The sequence below is a fragment of the Littorina saxatilis genome, linkage group LG8 (genome assembly GCF_037325665.1).
Source record: "Littorina saxatilis isolate snail1 linkage group LG8, US_GU_Lsax_2.0, whole genome shotgun sequence".
Lineage (NCBI taxonomy): Eukaryota > Metazoa > Mollusca > Gastropoda > Littorinimorpha > Littorinidae > Littorina > Littorina saxatilis.
In genome coordinates, this window is record NC_090252.1 from 28,479,747 (window position 1) to 28,500,886 (window position 21,140).

Here is a 21,140-nt window from a genome sequence, read left to right on the forward strand (position 1 = left end):
TAGTTATCTGAAAGCAACTCAGCTAAATATTATTAGTAGACAGAATTATGAACATAATGCACAAGCATACAACATTCTTTCATGAAAATGTTAACATATTTCATAGCATATTGGAATGCTGATTGGTAACGCAGGTATTCAAAACAAAGTGACTCCTTTAAAAAATACAATCTTAAAATTAGACTAAAATAAACTGATTAATCGAAATAAAACTAAATATAAATAACTAGTTCTATAAATAAGAAAAGCGGAGATGTCTGAATGCATTTTTAAAGTCTACAGTTTGCACTTTCAAAGTTAGTACCGATGTCATCATTTTGATCAAAATATTAACAACCTTAACAAGATGTTTAGGGACCATTACTCCAGCCTTTGTCTTTCCATCGAATACACAAATGACCAAAAACGAATGAATGAATAAATGAGTTATACTAACAAAGTATAAATCAGACCCATAAAGATTAGATACTGTCTTCATTGGATGTTTAGTTGATTGGTTGTTGTTTTTACCATCCCTTCAACCGATATCGAATTGTGGACCGATATACATTCGTTTCCTTTTCTCAGTTCACAGGGAAGTCTCCATGTTTGAAATTATGAGTATTTAGGTCTATCATTGTAAAACTAAGAAAGTTCTAAAAAGCTCGTGTTTTTTTCTCATTTGTGACGTGAAATCTTGTAAAAATCTTGATCTCCTTCTTCATGTTATTTGGAATCAACATGTCATCAGTTAATTTAAGAATGAAAAACAAATTAGACAGAAGCAGCTATCGTATGCTCATGCACAAGCCAACAGTTCCACGGAATATATTGAAAGTTATACAAATAAAAAAATTAGAACAAATGAGTCAGGACTAGAACAGTAAAAGTTCTCCTATGACGTCACAAAGAGGTGACGTCACCGCACTCACATGACACGTCAAGCCTGACTGCTTCACCGCTCACAATCCGTTCAGGGCTTCCTGCTCTGCATGTGTAGTTCCCAGAGTCCGATGCCGTAACATCGTGAATGGTCAAACTGGGAATGGACACTAGCGAGCCCCTGTATTTCTCACGGTCAGGTGTGTCTAGGTTAACCGGTTGACCGTCCTTTAACCAGTACACAAACAGGTCTTCCATCGGATAAGCATCCACATAACAGGTGAGAGTGACATTGCTGCTGATTCTGGCTGTATATACGGTGATTGGTATCGTTATGTCAGGACCGTCTGCACAAAAAACAAGAAACGTAATCAGGTGACAGAAATACAGCTCAAGAGAGGTACTTTGATAATTGGGGCACATCATTTCACAGAAACATCAGTTAAAACTACATTTAGAAAACAAAGAGAATGGAGTTACTTTTTTGGCTGACACTTCACGGCTAATAAAATAAACCTTTGAAGAAAAAGTCTACACAATCAACTTTATTTTCCTACAAGCCTCTTATTGCAGATGTTTTTACATATTCATGTCCTTCCTTTTAACACGCCGAAGCAAGACCATACATGTGATAAGTTTAGGTAAAGACTTTTCCCAAGGCTGTTCGCAAACCATGCAAGAGAAGAATATGATATGTGATAGCCCTGGGATGTACAAACCGTTCATATCGACAGACCAGGAATCAGATAAACCAAGAAACCATGTAGCATGGCGAATAAACATACTTCAAACTCAGAAAAAGTCACATAAAATGAATCATCATCCACAACAAATTAATAAGAGAAAAGAACAGAAGTAATATTATTATACTCACATATTACTCCGACAGTAATGTTTGGCGTCGAAGTCGTATCCATGACTGATGTCACCCGACACACATAAACTGCGGCATCCGTTTTGTTAACATTCTGAATCACCAGTGAAGGCGAAGAAACACTTCCACCTGTTAACCGTCCTTGCTCAGATGGTAAAGATAGCGGCACAGAGTTCTTTAACCAAACAAGGCTTGTCGGGGATGGAGATGCATCATAGTCACATGGAAGAATCAAAACACTGCCTAAATTGACGTCATACTGAGTCCTTGTGACGTTGAAACGCGGAGCGTCTTGAAATTCGCAAAAGAGAAAACAGATTAGGATAAAACAAACGAGAATCGGACAGGTTGTAAGTTAAGTCAAACAACACAAGTGTTTCTAACGTGTAGAGCATAGGTTAAATCACAAACATCTAGCAAAAGATCTACTCAAAAGTTTTACAAAAACTCCTGAAAGGAAAAGGAATGCACACAATACAACAAGTAGTGATACTGTGGTATATATGGGGTTTTATACATTCTATAAAGTGGATTTGGAAGAAGAAGAAGAAGAAGAAGAAGAAGACACCCGTAGCACACACATTTCTGCCTTCCTAAGAGGCTTTATACTGCAGCATGTCTGGCTCTTATTGTTATGTACCACGCCTGAATTTCTCTATGAGATAATAAAGTATTCTTATTCTTCTTATTCTCTTAGGAAGGGCCTATACCGCGTCATGGCGTGGCATTCCGCGTGTTCCGCGTGTTTCCTTCCTTCTAAGAGGACGCTACGGTTGTGTTCTTCTTCTTCTTCTTTTGCTTAATAATTATTATTGATTGGCTAGTTATTATGACTATCGGTAAAACACTATCAAAACAAGCAGCAACATCATCCGCTCGCAACCTGCAACACCCTTCTTGACAAGTGTTATATTGAATGAGATCGAAAAGAGGGTTGTAATCTAAAAAAGGAACCGAAGAACATGATCAGTAAACCGGAAGGAAACACGCGGAATGTCACGCCATGACGTGGTATTGGCCCTTCCTAAGAGCCAGACATGCTGCGGTATCAAGCCTCTTAGGAAGGCAGAAATGTGTGTGCTACGGTTGAAGAAGAAGAAGAAGAAGAAGAAGAAGAAGAAGAAGAAGAAGAAGAAGAAGAAGGGGCTATTGGATGAGAAGTGGGGTATAATGTGAAGACAAAGCTTGTCCTTACATGGAAGAGCTGTACGAACAGAAACAATCATCATGGCATTAATCTTCAAAGTTTATGCAAGACAAATTTTTCTGGTAACTGCGAACATGTGCAAATATTCGTTTTTCTTAAATAATTGCAAACATAAAATGTTAATACATTAGCGTATATAAAAATCACAAATTTGTTGCTAAAGCATACAATAACATTTCAAATGCAAAGCGTACAATTGAACACTTTAAACATGTGCAAATACACAACACTCATTATTAACAAAGGTGTAAGCCACACAGTAAAAGTGAAGGAAATTCAAAAGCCAAATCAACAAGAAGCACCTACTGATTTCTGCTAAATTATTATTTTAATATCATTCCCTGACTTCTTTAATTTGGCTCTATTATCCAAAGCGGTCTGCACAGCACATTACTGCTCTAGCTTACTTAAATCTTGCTCCATCTAGTTGAAACACACACGCAACTTGCAGCAAAGCTGTAACAGCAGCTACGCTATTTGACCAAAACAAACTACCTGGTCTTTAACAAATAAGGGGGAACCGATGATTCGAATTCTGCATGACAGACAGCTAACCTCTTTGGACTTATGATAATGTATTTCCACTGCTTACCTATTTGCTATTGTTATATTAGCATGGACAAAATGTACAACATGAATTCACTACTTCAGTTTACTGTGATAGACACGGAGAACACTATGTTTGTAACACAGAAAGGAAAAACATTTCAATTGGCCCAGCATAATATATTAATAGGTTGAAGTTTGTTTGTTTGTTTGTTTGTTTGCTTAACGCCCAGCCGACCACGAAAGGCCATATCAGGGCGGTGCTGCTTTGACATATAACGTGCGCCACATACAAGACAGAAGTCGCAACACAGGCTTCATGTCTCACCCAGTCACATTATTTTGACACCGGACCATCCAGTCCTAGCACTAACCCCATAATGCCAGTCGCCAGGCGGAGCAGCCACTAGATTGCCAATTTTAAAGTCTTAGGTATGACCCTGCCGGGGTTCGGGGTTCGAACCCACGACCTCCCGATCACGGGGCGGACGCCTTACAACTAGGCCAACCGTGCCGGTATAGGTTGAAGTGAGAATCGAACAAACAACATCATTGTATATGACAAACGATGATTTTTGACTTACTGGCAATAATTCAAAATCAAAAACGAAACACAGGAAGGTACTATTTTTATTTTTGCAGTTTTATTTTCTATGTGCTTGTTTCAGTTTGTCTTTTGAATTCCCTTCATGAGATGAAGCACGTGCTATGTCATTAGCATAAACAACTTAATTGTTTAATTTGATTGAATTCGCGTTTTGGTACAAATAGTTGATATTAATCACAGTTCACATGTATTGTACATGATACGAGCAACATTATTTTCTATCTATGGGACATGCATATAGCGCATGCAGTAAAGTATACACGAAAGCAAAGACACGCTGTATTGCATCCAAAAAAAACCAAAAACACTGGTTTCTGTCATACAAGAATAACGAAGATCAATATAAGTTAAGTACGGTTTACTCATCCGCCCCCTCTCCCAAATAAAGTCCAGTTGTATTCCAAAGCGCTAATGTTGTCAATGCATGAATAATTTTAAACTATGTATTTTTTGGTATAAATTCAACCCCTTTAAAAATAGTATTGTTGTATGTGTTACAAAACTACTCCTTCAGTTATCTTGTTTACCTTAATAAAACTACTGACACTTAATTTTATCCATCACCCCTTCACCTCAAATTTATAACTTAAAATCCAAAACACAATGTTGAAATCTCTACCCAACTCCCCATGGTTTCAATCTTGTTCACATCTAAAACAAAATCGATCACCTATGAGCCGAGTGACTTTTAAATGTCGGGGCTCAGTATACTCACAGTTGACCTGAACTTGAACATTAGGGCCCTCCCCTCTGCCGACGTCGTTGTCCACTTTACAACGGTAATACCCAGCGTCGCTGTTTGCAAGATTGCGGATAGTAAGGCCCGGTGCGGTTGCGTTTCCTCCTGAATACTTGCCAGCACTATTGACAGGGATGATTTCTGTTTCTCCTCTGTAATGTCAGAGAGCATACAAATTACCTCTTCCAGATGAGTAAGAGCCAACTTCTAGTTTTTGCAGCGGTGTATTTATTATGTCGCTGTGTCTCTATCTCTTTCTCTGTCTCTCTTTATCCCTTTGCATTATTTTGACATGTCATTTTAAATGTATTCTTATTCATTTGATATTCGTAAAGATAATGTAGTAGTTTGCAATACTGCATGATTAATCTGTACATGTATAACTTTCATACTTGTCCGTTTACGATTGTCATTGTATCCACCTCAATACATGTTTTGGTTTTAGCAGGGACAGATTGTAAGACTAGGCGTCAGCCTAAAATCTCCATTCTTGAGTAATAAAGTTCGTTCGTTCGTTCTCTCTCGCTCCCTCTCGTGACAAACACTACATTGCAGACACTCTATCACTATTTTATAACTTTTTAAAGGAGATCAATATTGTTTTAAACAAGATTTGAAGTAACACGTATGAACAACACGAGATTTTCTTAAGACCATTCTTCTTCCTACTGTAATAGACCAAAATGAAAACAGATTCAAAAACAGAGACCACCTTGTTAACTCAGAAGAGAACCACACTTACATCGGTAACGTCTCGCATAGCCAATTAGGGTGAAGGGTTGTTTAAAAACCTACAACGAAACCACTTACCCTGTGTCAGTGTGAACGCTATACCTACCAGAAGACAACCACGTTCGGCGAGTTAGCGTCAACACGCCGGAGACCATCACGTTTGAAATCACTAGGTTCGTATTACCGCTAAACCCGTACACGCTGAGGTGAGGCGTACTCGCGTGGATCACGCAGTAGACGATCATTGTCATGTGCAATCACTTACCCTGTGTTGATGTTCACGCTATAGCATTGTCTCAAAACGAAAGTGATAAGAGTTGTCCGTCCCTGCCATAGCCCGCGGCGCTGTCCGGTTGTTTTGCTTATGTCCAAAATGGCTGAACGAGAGAAGAAGATAAGTGGTGGAGGGAAACGTTACTGTGTCTGCTGTTCAAACTACGTGGGTGAAGAAGTTGAAGGGCGGATTGTCATGCGGTTCCATTTTGCAAATACAAACCGGAACTACCTGCTGTCCCAGGGGCGCAACTCTGTCAGACTATCGCGTTAGTTTCGAGACAGTGCTATACCTGAAGACGTTGGAGTGAACGGGATTAGTGTCGATCACGCAGGAGACGATCATTGTCACGTGCAATCACTTACCCTGTGTTGATGTTCACGCTGTACCAGCGGACGGTGGTTGGAGCCGGGTAAGCGTCGATCACGCAGGAGACAGCCACATCGCCACCTAGAACGCCTCCCACCGGATTCTCACTGCTTGTGACGACAGGTCGGTCTGTAGGTACAGCAAACAGATGACATTGTTCAAGTCACCAGGGAAGGGGTAAACGTAGACAAAGAGAGAAAGTAGCGAGCAAAGGTTTGAAATGTGTGGCTTCCAAAAAGAAGAAGAAGAAGGCTGAGGAGAGGAAGACAAAGAAGAACATAAGGAGAAGCAGAAGTCGAAGACGGGAAAAAATGAAGAAGAAAACAAAAAGGTGGCAATTTAAAAGGAAGTAGACAAAAACCTTGCCAAAAGAAGAAGAAGAAGACGAAGAAGAAGAAGAAGAAGAAGAAGAAGAAGAAGAAGAAGAAGAAGAAGAAGTAAGATAATTAAACAAAAGAATAAAGCAAAAAGTAGCAACTAGAATAGAAGGTTGATGACAAGTAGCGCTATCATTAACATAGAGAACCGATCGAGTCTGACCAAAATGTGTTCCATTAATGAACTAAGGCAATAGAAATAACTGTGTAAAGAACCAATGGGTGTCAAATGTACACAGTACACAGCTTTGCATTTTCATCTTAATTCATATTTTCATTAACTTAAACTTTCAAAATGTGAATAATCAGAACAAATTCGAGCACCAAAAAAATCGTTCATTTTTAAAACATTCGGTCCACCATCTCTGGTTTGCTTAGGCTTTTACGTGTTATAAGACAATCAGTCTACAGGACTATACACCAACATTTAACACTGACCGCTCCTTGTGCAGAGTTGGCATTGTATGAATTAATTTTGGAGATGTATACCAGTGGCTCTTAAGAAAGCAATCCACACAATGCAACTTCTGCAACGGAAGCAGCCACAATGTTGGTTTGTGATATGTGTCCTAGTGGCTTGCTGTGTCGTACCAGATTTACACGATTTTTGTTTTTTAGATATAGAACTGCGAGCGAAAGCGAGCTGTTCACTATTTGATAAAGCAACGAGTGTAAATCTGGTACGACACAGCAAGCCATGTAGTATTCTGTTTATCCTTCATACTGTACTTACGTGTATTTTACTGAAAATGTCCTGCAGTCGAGGCAGCTAAATTGAAGACGCTTGTTTTAGAACCTCGATCTCTTCTAAAGCCTCGTGCAATCTATTACGTCAAAGCAAAGAAACGTCACTCTGAAAGTGTGGTGTGACCTGTTAGTTCTAAAAATTCATCAAGGGTAATTAGCGAGCGCAATTTTTTTTTTCTCTATAATGACGTTTGTCTCGGTAACTTTGGCATCATAAGCAGTGGAAAAACAGGTCCCTGCCAGACTTGCTTGACATGACCTCATTTACATGATATACACACGTGTGATTTGAACGATTATTATCTCACGGGTGTCTCTCTCACGTATGTAGGATAAATTGTTTTAACCCATGTAAAAGGCGCGCCATATCTGAGATGGTGAGCCGAGAAGGTGTGTGCCTTTAACCTTTTCTTTCTTGCAGTTTTCTCCCAAAGTCATTCTTCAATTCTCATTGCTTAGATAACAAAAACACCACCAAAATACAAACAAACACACCTTTCTTGACTACATTTTTGTTAAAGATAAATACAATCTAACAAATAAAAAGTTGTATTGTGTGGATTGAGTTCTAAAGAGCCATTGGTATCCATCTCGACAAACGCGACAAAAACCATCACAAGTACAAACAAACAGAACTCTTAAAATCGTACGATACTTACATCGGATAATCAGAGTGTTGACACTTCCGTTTGCTGTACCGATGCCGTTGGATGCAGAACAGACGTAGGCCCCACTATCTTCTTTGACCACGTTGGTGACTGTAAGATCCGGTGTGCTGGGGGTCCCACCGGAGTAGCGACCGGAAGGAATGCTAATTTGGACGCCATCTTTGAACCACGTGATTGAGGTTATTGCCGGAGAGGCATCGGCGGCACAGGTAATGGTATAAGTGGCACCGGCTGTTACAGTGACGGTGACGTTCCCTCCTGCCACAACGGGAGGATCTGGACAAGGACATGATAATAATTATAGTGACATTTCATGTGGGGTGATCGTCTGTTTTGTTTTGTTTTCTTCAGATTAAGAACACTTCATGTGTGTTTGTTTCTGGCCAATGAGACTTAAGACTTCGAGGCGGAATTGAATTTCAAACCAGCTTCACAATATCTGAGAAAACGGCAATAGTCGTTTAAACACGAAAAACTGCAGCACGGAGTAAGAACCCTTTTTACTGATCAAAGCTTTTCAACTAGCAACTGGCTCGCTACTGACCGGCTTCGACCTGTCATCGCGACGATCAACTAATACAAGGTTGATGTGTTGCGCCGTGCGCTTACAATGATACCCTGTTCTTTCGAAAATATACTCATCAAAGTTCACGATTCGTTGTGGTAATGATTGCCAGCCCGCAGTGATCGCTGACAACGTGTTTTGACCGAGGCCACGTGGATTTGGCTTGAGGCCACGAGAGTTTAGGACAACACACGTGCTTAGCATTTATTGTAAGCAATCGACGGCGATTCATGCCCGTGATGTGCATATATTCTGAAGCAAAGAGCGCACACTGCATATTAACATACATATCAGACTTAGTTGATTATAGTCGCGATGACAAGTTAAAGCCAGCCAGTAGCGAGCTAGTTGTTAGTTAAAAAGCTTGGATCAGTAAAAGGGGAAGTTACTCGGTCACACCGCTTAAACAGTCTGACAGAGTTATTTCCGCAAAACGTCTATTGAAACTTACAGGTAACGGTGATAGAACGGCTGGTCATTTTCTGTATGCTTGTATCAAAGTGAACAGCATAGCAGGACAATCCGAAGTTGGGCGCCCCTGTGGATACGGTCAGTGACAACGTACTTGTTGTATTGTGACTGAAATCAAACCACATTAAATAAAACCACACGGCATAAAACCACAAGAAATAAAAATCATAAAGACAGATAGACTGCTAAGGCGTCTCAGTCAAGAATCAAACAAAACGTAATGTAAGCCACTTGAACGTTTTAATTGTTAAGTGAATGTCTTGTGTTTATTAAATATTAAAACGTTCCAGTATCTTAACATTCATGTTTTTTTGACACATGAAATAAAACAACATTAAAAATACGCAAAAGATTGACTGCTACTGTTTCCTATATCTACAATAAAAACAAAACAAGAAAGGTAAGTTAATGTAACAGTGAATTGTAGACAAAACTGTTAATGTTTCGTTTTGTCCATAACTAAACGTTCCTTAGACTTATATTTCTTGTTTTCCCACAGATTATGCTTTGAAAAACTACATGCTTTTCTTTTTGATGTATTTTGTTTTTTCTAGATTTAACACACGAACTTCCTGCTTAAATACAGTCTCTGATATGTTCTCGTTTGAGTGACTTTGTCAAAGCAAATGTACAGGGAAGCCAGATGCCCTGATATGTTGCAGTATAAAGTTAAAAAGTGTTACTCTCTTTTCCACTGAAACATAGCTAAGCTTAAAGTAAATTCTTCTTCTTATTCTTCTTCTTTCATGTAATGGGCTTAAACTCCCACGTTCACTCATGTTTTTGCATTAGTGGCTTTTTACGTCTATGACCGTTTTCACCCCGCCATGCAGGCAGCATACGCCGTTTTCGGGGGAAGCATGCTGGGTATGTTCGTGTTTCTATAACCAACCGAACTCTGACATGGATTACAGGATCTGTTCCGTGCGCACTTGGACTGTTTCTTACGTGTACACACGAAGGGGGTTAAGGCACTAGCAGGTCTGCACATGAGTTGACCTGGGAGATCGGACAAATCTCCAACCCTTAACCCACGAATTCACGACCTGCCGACTAGGAGGCCGATGTCTTACCACTACGCCACTGCGTCCGTCAAAGTAAATTTGGATTCTTGTTGAGGCAAAACAGATACAACTCTTCGCCTGAGGAAAAGGAGCTTTGAGACAAAACACCAGAACTCTTGCAAGCAATGAAATCCGTGTGCTCAGCACCAATCTTAATTATCAAATTCAAATGCATCCCATCCACCCTACAATGATTGAATCAAACGTTACTCAACCAGCCAACCCAACCATCCATCCATTAATCCATCCAAGTACTCACATCTCCAGATTGTTTGTGTCCCTATAAACTGCCCCAACATTATTGAAGGTTCCAAAATCAAGTCTGCTTCCGTTTCCAAACTGCCAGTAGACGTTGGAAGCTGTACCAGAAGCTCCGTCTACAACGCAAGTCCACGTGCTGGGAACGCCGCTGACAACGGTGCTCGGACCAGTGACCACAGGATCGTCTGGACCCTCTGAAATACAGTGAGAACAATTAGCCATTTATATACTTTTAATTACAGAGATTTAGATTGTCAGATAATTCTACATGTTGGAATAACTGTTTTTTATACCTGTCCTGACAAACTAACTGTGCTAGAGCGCTGAAAACATTTCATTCACGACATTAACCCTCTCAGGATAACTTGCATGTATCAAAAGAGTATATCAAAAAGTATTTGTTGTGTGAACAGTTAGTAGTTTTATCCATTTGTATTACTTTCTTTAGTTTCTTGTTGTGTTTAAAAAAAAATTCTTATTAAACCGAATCAAACACATCTGATGCACATTTCAATTAGTCTGACACTAGAACTGAGTTGACGGTATCATGTTATTTTAAAGTATGGTTGGCCTTTTACAATCATTCGTGATTGCCTCTTCACTGATCTATAATGCGCTCTAATTAACATTTACTACATACACTAAAGCGAGAACAACTAACAAGCACAACATGAAACTATTTTGCAAGAAAACAAGCTAGTTATCAGCATGAAACCAAAACGTAATCCCTATTCTTGGACCTTTCCCTATGTGTGGATGACGCATTATTGCATTAAAGGACTGTACCGAGGAATCTTGATCAAACTCAAAACTTGACTGAGCGTGACGGGCGGAATTTATTTTTTTATTTGTTTGGTCGTATTATCGGAAACAAGCATTTGTGTGGGCCTTAACTTACTGTACACATAGACAGTCCAAGAAGCCGTGGTTGTCCCAGAGGGAAAGTTGGCCGTGCAGGTAAAAGTATCCTCGTTGTCACTTGGCTGAACAGTGAACTTGTAAAAGCTGTTGTAATTCCTCACGTTCCCTGACACGATGACTGTCTTTTCCTCCGAGGCAGCTAGACTCGAACCACCACGTGACCAGGTGAGAGGAAAATTGCTGACTGTTTCTGCAGTGGTGATGTAGCAGGCCAGTGACTTCTCTTGGCCAGTGATGAACAACCCGTTCGCTGTGATTTGAGGCTGGGCTGTACAAGGAACGAAGGGAGAGGCTGTTTTAGTTTCTGAAGTAAATTGGTTTCCGAAAATTAAAGAAATTATGAATAATACCATGGAGATGTATGACCCCTGCAGTCAGAAAAACCGCTGCAACGCATAATTTCGCCCTGACTTTTTCTCATCGTTTGGGGAAGTTGAAACCTAACCTTTGTCTTACTGGCCATTTCGGAAAATTTACCAAAGAAAATACATCTTAGCAACATTCTTGTACTACCATCTTTACTTGATGACATTAGCTGTTTTCAGAGGTGTAGCGGATGGTAACTTGTAATTCCACTTTCAGTTGTAAAACAGACATGTTGTGGGCTGCATTCCGGACAATTGTTGTCGATTTTGTAAGAAGTCAATAGGATACATCGTAAATTAGTCTAGTTTTAGAAGGGAAGTGGATAATAACTAATTATTCCATTAATGTATAAACAATTATTCGTTGTAGTAAAGTGAGATGGTTTTATAAGAGTAGCTGGTGTCAAGTAATGGGATACCATCTTCGTAAATAAAATAAAAAGACAACTGTTTTTGCTTAGAGGTAAAAAAATATATATATATATATAATTCTGCATTGATTTGTTTTGCAGGTTCAAAACAGCTCTGACATGGCATTCTGAAGAAATATTATATCGCATGTTTGAAACCATAGCAGCTATCGTGAAGTAAATCTGTGTGTACCCCTTTTCTGCCCTTTGCTTAAGTACTCAACGTTCTCACTCGTTTCTTTTCTTATTATTTAATAATTCTCCTATCTGCATTTTGGATGAAAAAAGTAATAGCCTTGATTTGTTGTTCATTTCCTATCAGAATTGTGTTTGCTTCTACAAAATTCAATAGTTTTATCCAGCTGCAGCCATACTTTGAAACAAAAGCATTACACGAAGAACTCAATGGTATTTCTGTGTTTTACTTATGCATTTAAGATTCTATCACTGTAGTTAAGGGCAGAAGATCATTGTCACCAATACACCAAAGCAGTACACGAACCCTTCAGCCGACAGTCACACATCAAAAGCTCAATTCAAACAATACACTGTTCAGCAATCATGCACTAACTGCAAACCATATCTTCCCACAACCTGTACATTAACTAAACTTGATGTATTCTCTGTTTTTGGAGAGGTATCTGCTCGTTAATGTCTAGACTGAGCGTCTTTAGACGGACACTTACCAAAAACGTAAAGTGTTGTAATTCAATTGTGTTTCCTTTGTCATTAATTTGTTGGTTTGTGCAGTGCATTTGTTTTGTCAGTTATTGTCCTCTTTATCTGTTCTATCGTCGTTCTTCTTCTTTTTTGTGAGTGTACTTTTGTGTTTTTGTGCCTGAAGAAGACCCTTAGGTCGAAACGTCGCTGTTATTCGTTCCGTGTTCGTCATTTTAACGTGAGTACATTGCTTTTTGGTCTCTTTATTGTTCCCTCTCACGTGCAGTCGACATTGTTTAATACTGTCCTTTCTCAGTTTAGATGGTGGTCTCTGTGTTCGAAACTGTTTACATTTAAAGAGCAAGTGATGACTGCTTAAAAACAAAAGCTCATATCTTGTCACACTTGTTACTTCACAGGGATGGCCGAATCTCAAAATGTAAACTCGCTAGCTGGGCGGGTAACTTCAAGAAAGTCACTAGCCCGTCAGAAATTTCGCGGGCCTGGTACATACCACAGTTGCTGCATCTGCAGTGTTTATAACGCTCTGATACTAGATAGAAGTGTTGTATTTTACCAGGATTTTGACTGGCTAGCCGGGCGAGTTGCCAGGCGGTTTCTACTAGCCCGATGGATTTTTTGATCGCCCGTGGCGATCGGGCGGACGATTTGGTTATCTCTGCTTCAAATCTTGCTATATCAAGTGTAGCTACTCATTCCAATTTCAGTTTTGTCAAAGTGGACGGATGCTCCTATATATACCATACAGAAGGCTTGACAAATCTGCAGTGGCGTATATGATCATATGCACAAAAGGGAAGGTATTTTCAAGAGACTTAAACAGTCACATGCACTGCGACTCCTCACCTAATGGCGTGTGAAAACTATCAATGCAATGACAGAGAAGAAGAGAAGTGAGGATGAATTCAACCAGAAATGACGTTTTTGTTTCTGTCAGACTCAGTGGTATTTAGTAAGGCAAAACCAGGACCTTTGGGGTGAAGTATCGACAAGAATGTAGAGACGTAAACAGATGTCTTTGACGTATTCTGCATCATAGTCCGTAACAAGAGAGAATGTATTCGTGCATCTCAAAACAAATGCACAAACTGACGCAATACAAATACAGAGCGACAACTAGATGCATGTCAGTTTTTCTACACACACAAAAACAGAAGAAGAAAAATGAAAAAAATAAGGAATTAAGATATGCCAAGTGTAGTTATTCCTTCTGATTCGTTTTGTCAGAGTCGTGGTTGTAGCACACCATCAGGACTACAAGACAATTAACGTACATCTGACAAGTGAATACACAACACTATGTGCTCTCCATAAACTGGCACTCGAAAGAATGCGGTTTTTGTAGGTACATTCAACAACATTAAACAACAAGTCGCGTAAGGCGAAATAACAACATTTAGTCAAGCTGTGGAACTCACAGAATGAAACTGAACGTAGTCCGCCGCTAGTGCAAAAGGCAGTGAAAGTGACGAGCCTGTTTGGCGCGGTAGCGGTTGCGCTGTGCTTCATAGCACGCTTTACTGTACCTCTCTTCGTTTTGACTTTCTGAGCGTGTTTTTAATCCAAACATATCATATCTATATGTTTTTGGAATCAGAAACCGACAAGGAATAAGATGAACTAGTTTTTAAAACGATTTCGGAAATTTAATTTTAATCATAATTTTTATATTTTTAATTTTCAGAGCTTATTTTTAATCCAAATATAACATATTTATATGTTTTTGGAATCAGAAAATGATGAAGAATACAATAAAAGTAATTTTGGATTGTTTTATAAAAAAATAATTTTAATTACAATTTTCAAATTTTTAATGACCAAAGTCATGAATTAATTTGTAAGCCTCCATGCTGAAATGCAATACCGAAGTCCGGCCTTCGTCGAAGATTGCTTGGTCAAAATTTCAATCAATTTGATTGAAAATTGAGGGTGTGACAGTGCCGCCTTAACTTTTACAAAAAGCCGGATATGACGTCATAAAAGACATTTATCGAAAAAATGAAAAAAACTGTCTGGGGATATCATACCCCGGAACTCTCATGTAAAATTCCATAAAGATCGGTCCAGTAGTTTACTCTGAATCGCTCTACACACACACACACACACACACACACACACATACCTAAAGTGTGGATGGTTACCTAAGAGGCGGCACTGGGTGTAGTGCCTTTCTAGTGCACTTGCACTACAACAGCACTGGGTGCAGTACTCGCTCCGGCATCGAAGAATTTTGCACTAAAAAATGCACAAAATTTGACCTATTTCGTCGCCTATAGAGGACGGAAAGAATGTCATTTTGAACATTGTTATGACATTCTTTCCGTCAAAAAAGTCAATTTAACGGTGTTAAATGAAGCGACCATCCACACAATTAGGTTGCCATCCAGAGTTTAGGTTGCCATCCACGTGTGGATGGTTGCCTTATGGTGATTTAGGCAACCAAACCTGTGGAAACGGGGGTACACACACACACACACACACACACACACACACACACACATACACCACGACCCTCGTCTCGATTCCCCCTCTATGTTAAAACATTTAGTCAAAACTTGACTAAATGTAAAAAGCAGCAGAGAGACGTAGAACCAACTAATGCAGAATGTATTACACGCATTACAATGCAGAACGTGTCACACGCATTACACTTCAGTGATCTCAAGAAAGCAACTCCTGAAAGGATGCGTCTGTGCTCATTCATCATACTTCAGTGCTTTCCAGAAACACGCACACTTGGAAGTATGTTTTTGTGTACTGTACATTCAACAACATTCAGCCAACAAATGTACATGTTACACACACCGCATCTCTGTGCTCTTGAAACAAACTCTTGCAAGAGCATGCCAGTACATTTAGTAGCGCACACATAATAACACCAAATAAACGTATATAAGATGTCTCAGATAAGATCAAGCATCTGAACGTCTGTAGAGGGAATGACATAGGATGTCTCAGGAAATTTCGAGACGGATATCTACAGAAAAAACACCCAGAATGTCTGAGAAACTAGCTCCCACAGGATCTCCCAGGAAATTTCCAGCAGATATCTACTCAAAAAGGTAACAGGAAATACGACACAGGATGTCGCAGGAAAATTCCAGAGAATATTTACAAAAATTCCACAGAATGATTCATGAAAAATGCCACAGGATATTTACAGATAAACTCCACAGACTATCTACAGAAAATGCCACTGGATGTGGCAGAGAAATTCCAGCAGGATATCTAATGACATAACTCCACAGAATGTCCAAAGAAAAATGTCACAGGATATCTAAGAACATTCTAGCATGATAACTATAGAAAGGCTCCACAGAATGTTGCAAGAAAAAGCCCACATGATGTGGCAGGACAATTCCATTGGGACAATTCCAATAAATGAGGTATTGTAGCACCTCATTTAAGAATTGCTGATAACTCTTCTTCTCTAAGCAAACCTTTCAATGCTTCTAAAAAGAAAACAAAAGTAAACATAAACAAAAATGTGATTCACTCACGATCACCCGAATAAAATCGAATCAGCCCTGTATAAAGTCAGCTATTCAAAGTATCCATTTGTAGAAAGTGGGCGAAGTGGATATTTTGCTCTTAGCATAAAAAAAGTTTAGCATGTTAGCTAGCATCGTGTTGTTAATCGGGAGTATGCCAGTATGGCAAATGTTTCGTTTTCGATGTGTCCAATCTAATGCCACGTGGAAAATCTGTTTGATTAGTACTAAGATGCTAACTTTCTACAGCGCTTTAATCACGCTTGCTGTATGCAGAATGACAATAACTTTTTGATAAACAACTACCGAATTAAGCAACCAACACCATAAGATTTTTAAAATATTAAAGAAGAAAGTCTGAGTTGTCAGTAGATTAATGAATTGCTAACGAGGATAGAAGAAAGATGAAATTTCTACCAGATATTTCTACAACTAGCAGAAACGAATCCATAAACGTATCACATCTATGTCGTATGTCAACAATAATAATGTATCAAGACCAGCTGCTCGTTCTTATCTGGCGCGAATATACAATGATGTTTTAAAAAAAAGTCTGAAGGAGTATTCATTATGACCAGCTATAGAAAACAAAAATGAAACCTTTTACCCACAAGCACTCATTTATACACTTAACGAGAAAATCAAAAATCAGACTATGCATATCATGCAAATCACAAACAGAATGTCTTGTGTAGAAAATTCAAAACAATTTAAAAGCACAGCAACCACTCAATCCGATTCAATCATGCAAGAACATTTAAAACAATACAACTTCCTCTGCTGCATCTATAATACAAAATACACAGCCTTTTTTTGTTTATGCTAGACTTTTTTCTGAAGAATTGAAAAACGGTCTTCTAGATTTTGAAAAAAAAGTTATTGTGCTAAAATAAATGTGAAATGAAACCAAATTTGTTTCTCCTTTTTTTCTCTTCAATAGTGTATTTTGCGTATATTTTGCGTTTTAGACTTGTTTTAGGTCAAATCGCAGACGTAGAGCTTGGTTGTTTTTCTTTTTGTTCCTGTTACACAAAAAGGCAATCTGCTTATTCGTTCTTTTTCATACTCACTTAGCCGAGTTGATTTCTGTTTACTATTATATTTACCTTTTAGTCACTGTAAACGCAAATTCGTTACACTGTATGTCGAAGAAAAAGACAGTGTTAAAGAGCTTGAAAAGAAATTCTGACTACTCAGCTAGTGAGAGGGAGTATACTTAACGAAGTCAATAAAATGCACGGTATTAAAACCAATACCGCTTAAGGGTTAGACACATTAACACTAGCAAAGCCCAACTCGCACATCATACCCTAAGACAGTCGGAAAGATCAACGGTTGAGAAAAGTATAGAGTCGTGACCAACACTCATTTGACTTACCCTGAGAGCTGCATTCTGATGTAAACAAATTAACAAATCAAAATAAAAATGAAAGTATAAATCAAACAAATATTAGCTTCTTGGAGGAGAAGAACCAAGACGTGAGCGTGTGTTTCCACTTTCTAAAGCTCATATACAGAAATCATAAATAGTAAACTGTCAAAAACCGATCTGCACTACCTGTTTTTCTTTAACTGAATTCTATTTTATAATCCTTCTCGATATTTCTTTCCCAAGGAATTATAAATTCAAAAGAAAAACAGTGGCTAATTTGCCTTTTTTCCGCTGATTTTCATTTAACAATATGATTGAGATTTCCCTTAAAATCAAAATTGCTACCGAAAAACATGACGTCACCGACAACAGGCTGTTTTCGTCTCAGCTTAGTCATGATGACGGAAAAACTCGATCAACCTGGTAGTTAAGCCGTTGTAAGTGTATCAAAACAGCATAGGCGAAACATCTCTGAGTGTTGAAAAAATATCATGGAATGCAAGAACAACTTACCTAGCACACACGTTGTCAAGAATACCAACACAACACCCACAAAAGTACAAGTCCTTTGTGCGAAAGCAGCCATTTTGTTTCTGTAGTCTCCTCCTTCTTCCCCACTCCTTTAGTAGAATAGCCTCCTACTGTAGCACTTGTAGTTTATTGTTTCACAGCTGTCGTGTTGTCATACGGCGGAAGTGCACCGCCATGTGCTACCGGATGTCAGCAAGATGTCTCATATTAGGTGACGGCGTTCAGTTCATGCTGGTGGTATGTAGGTCGTGGCTAGGATCGTTGTCTGGTCACACCTGAAAGAGATCAAATGTCTGGTCATTTCCATGCAAACTGGATAATATTATGAGCAGAAATAAGCCTGTACGGTGTGTACTGTTGGCGCCTGTTGCACTGGTTATACACGCTAAGTGTTTGATTGTTTTCTGAACGAAACTCTTGTCTCCAAGGATTCAACAACTGTTGATTATTTCTTTTACTTTTTGTAGTCTTCGCGTTTTCTTTCAATGCCGAATTCTTCCAGTTTCATAGATAGTTTTGGTTGTAGCATTCTTCCATTAAAAGGGAATCACAAGTCATTGTTGTTTCAAAGTATTTTCCAAAGGATGGGCAATACTAGGGATTTGTTTTAAGCAATTATGAACGTGTGACTGTGAGATACAACTTATGATTTAATATCTGTAAGCAAGAATTGATTTGATTGATTTATGGTTATGCTTTTTGAATCGTTGTTTTTGTTCCGAAAGGAATGCGACGTGGTACCAACAAAAAACAAACATTATTATGTATGGCCATTAATGTCATTACAGATCACCAACATTCGCAAATCCGTTATCCAGCCGGGAACACTCTTTCCAAAAGAGTGTTGGTTCCTGTTTATCCAACCCTAAACTGGATAGACAACCTTTCGCTTTTTAACAGATCGCGGTCCAAAAAATGAACCTTCGCTGGCTTTGAACCCGTCATGGATCCTTGACTATTTGTTATGTTGTCAAAAAGGGGGCATCTTTTTCACACGATCATGCCAGTGCCAGAGCTGATCCTTTCAATCCTGGTATTTGACCCTAAGCTAAACAGCATAAGTGGAGGAATCAACATTGTTTACAAAACCACTCAACCATGCCAGGGCTAACAACGAGCAATTTTCCCTCACACAATAACACTTTTGTCGTTCTTGCCTTCCAGCATTCAGAAACCGTCGGTCTTTCGCTAGGGATCGATAACACAAACCGGTGTAACACGAGAAAATTACTCCCACGAGACTTTTACTCCGGAGTAAACATTTCGTACGAAAAATTTACTCCCTTTACGAAAAAACCACTCCCCCATTGCACGAGAAAATTACTCCCCAAGACAGGTGAGTTCCGAGTAAACATGTCGTACAAAAATGTTACTCCCCTGACGAATAAATAACGAATACATTACTTCACCTCAACACGAGCAATTTAACTTCCCATGCCAGGTGTACGATATTTTTACTCCCTTGTCCCCTGTTAGTTCTTGGTGGTGGAAGCGGTGGAAGGAGGGCAGCGCGACATTTGTGTGCGCGAGATCACTTATTGGCATTATCCCTTCGCCCGCATCCCATTTTTGCGTACGAGATTTTTACTGGAAGTAAAAAAAAATGGGGAGTAAACATTTCGTGGAGGGAGTAATTTTTTCGTGCCTTGGGGAGTTCTTTTCTCGTACGAAAAGTGTACTCGGAGTAAGAATTTCGTACGAAATATGTACTCCGGAGTAAATTTTTCGTGGAGTAAAAATTTCGTGTTACACCGGTGTTTCATTTAACAAGAGAGCAACATGGTTTCGATCTGTGTTCCCCGATGGTTTGTCCTTTGATAAAATAAAAAAACACCGAAAAGGCAGCATACAGTGACATGGTGCTTTTAGTTCCATTGTGAATTTGTACTGGCCTCTCTCTCTCTCTCCTCTCTCTCTCTCTCTCTCTCTCTCTCTCTCTCTCTCTCTCTCTCTCTCTCTCTCTCTCTCTCTCTGTCTCTCTCTCTCTCTCTCTCTCTCTCTCTCTCTCTCTCTCGAGTTTACTTACTCGTAGTACACTACGTAAGCCAAGGCCAAACTGCAAAATCAATTTAAACAATATAACCAAGACGACACATTTGTGCTTGTTTGTTTTGTTTTGTTTCTTTTTTTCACACTAAGAAACAAAAGCTTTGTGCTCACTAGTTTGACCTGTTTATGACAGTAATCAATACACAGCTTTTATGCAGTAAACCCAAGAACATTTTTGTGTGATGAAATATTCATAAGAACTGAGAATGTTACTGTCGGCACATTGTAAGTATCTTTGACAACGTCATGTGTTATTCACTGGTTGGCAGGCTATGCACACGGTGATGGGATTAGTGGCCTTGTGTTTTTCAATCTGTATCGACCCTTCTCATTCTGAAAGATGTGTAGTTTACAGATAAACGTGGAGATAGACACACAAACACCATCCAACGACGAACAATGAGACCGGCGAATACACGCATTCACACCGAGAGACACGACAGGCAAACAGGCAGACAGACAGACAGACAGACAGACAGACAGACAGACAGACAGACAAACACACACACACACACACACACACACCTCCAGTCAGAAAAGAAAGTTTCAGTTTAACATTGATCGATGACTCGCCTTCAGTGGTGATAGCGACGAACACTTATTGTTTCCTGCACACTTTCTTGTTGCTGGAATATTGACTTTTTTACGCTTGGCTTGTCCTGATCATCTGTATGTGTGAGAAGTTGTGAAACTACCCGATTTAAAAAGTTATTTCTTCTTGGAACATAGCAAAGGAGAGTGAACAAAAGGGGATAAGGTGCGGGGGAGAAATCTCTCTCTCTCTCTCTCTCTCTCTCTCTCTCTCTCTCTCTCTCTCTCTCTCTCTCTCTCTCTCTCTCTCTCTCTCTCGCTCTCTCTCTCTCTCTCTCTCTCTCTCTCTCTCTCTCTCTCTCTCGATACGTGATTCAGGCACAATTTGCAGAAACGTTTATCCAGTTATACTTTATGACAAAATTGG

At 39.3% G+C, this 21,140-nt stretch overlaps 1 protein-coding gene across 2 annotated transcripts in view; it reads right to left on the reverse strand.

The window, feature by feature from the left end:
* LOC138973211 (hemicentin-1-like) overlaps positions 1-21,140 on the reverse strand; it is an 82,426-nt gene that overhangs the window by 34,891 nt on the left and 26,395 nt on the right. Inside the window, exons 2-11 of one of the 2 annotated variants that reach the window (XM_070345919.1) lie at positions 18,116-18,408; positions 17,609-17,623; positions 11,261-11,551; positions 10,361-10,556; positions 9,018-9,145; positions 7,993-8,277; positions 6,206-6,338; positions 4,811-4,986; positions 1,736-2,026; positions 912-1,208 (exon numbers count right to left, since the gene is read on the reverse strand). In XM_070345919.1, the coding sequence (XP_070202020.1) occupies positions 912-1,208; positions 1,736-2,026; positions 4,811-4,986; positions 6,206-6,338; positions 7,993-8,277; positions 9,018-9,145; positions 10,361-10,556; positions 11,261-11,551; positions 17,609-17,623; positions 18,116-18,188 (1,885 nt within the window). In that variant the 5' untranslated portion in view covers positions 18,189-18,408. The remainder of the gene's footprint in view (positions 1-911; positions 1,209-1,735; positions 2,027-4,810; positions 4,987-6,205; positions 6,339-7,992; positions 8,278-9,017; positions 9,146-10,360; positions 10,557-11,260; positions 11,552-17,608; positions 17,624-18,115; positions 18,409-21,140) is intronic. The other variant, XM_070345920.1, reaches the window with a different exon arrangement.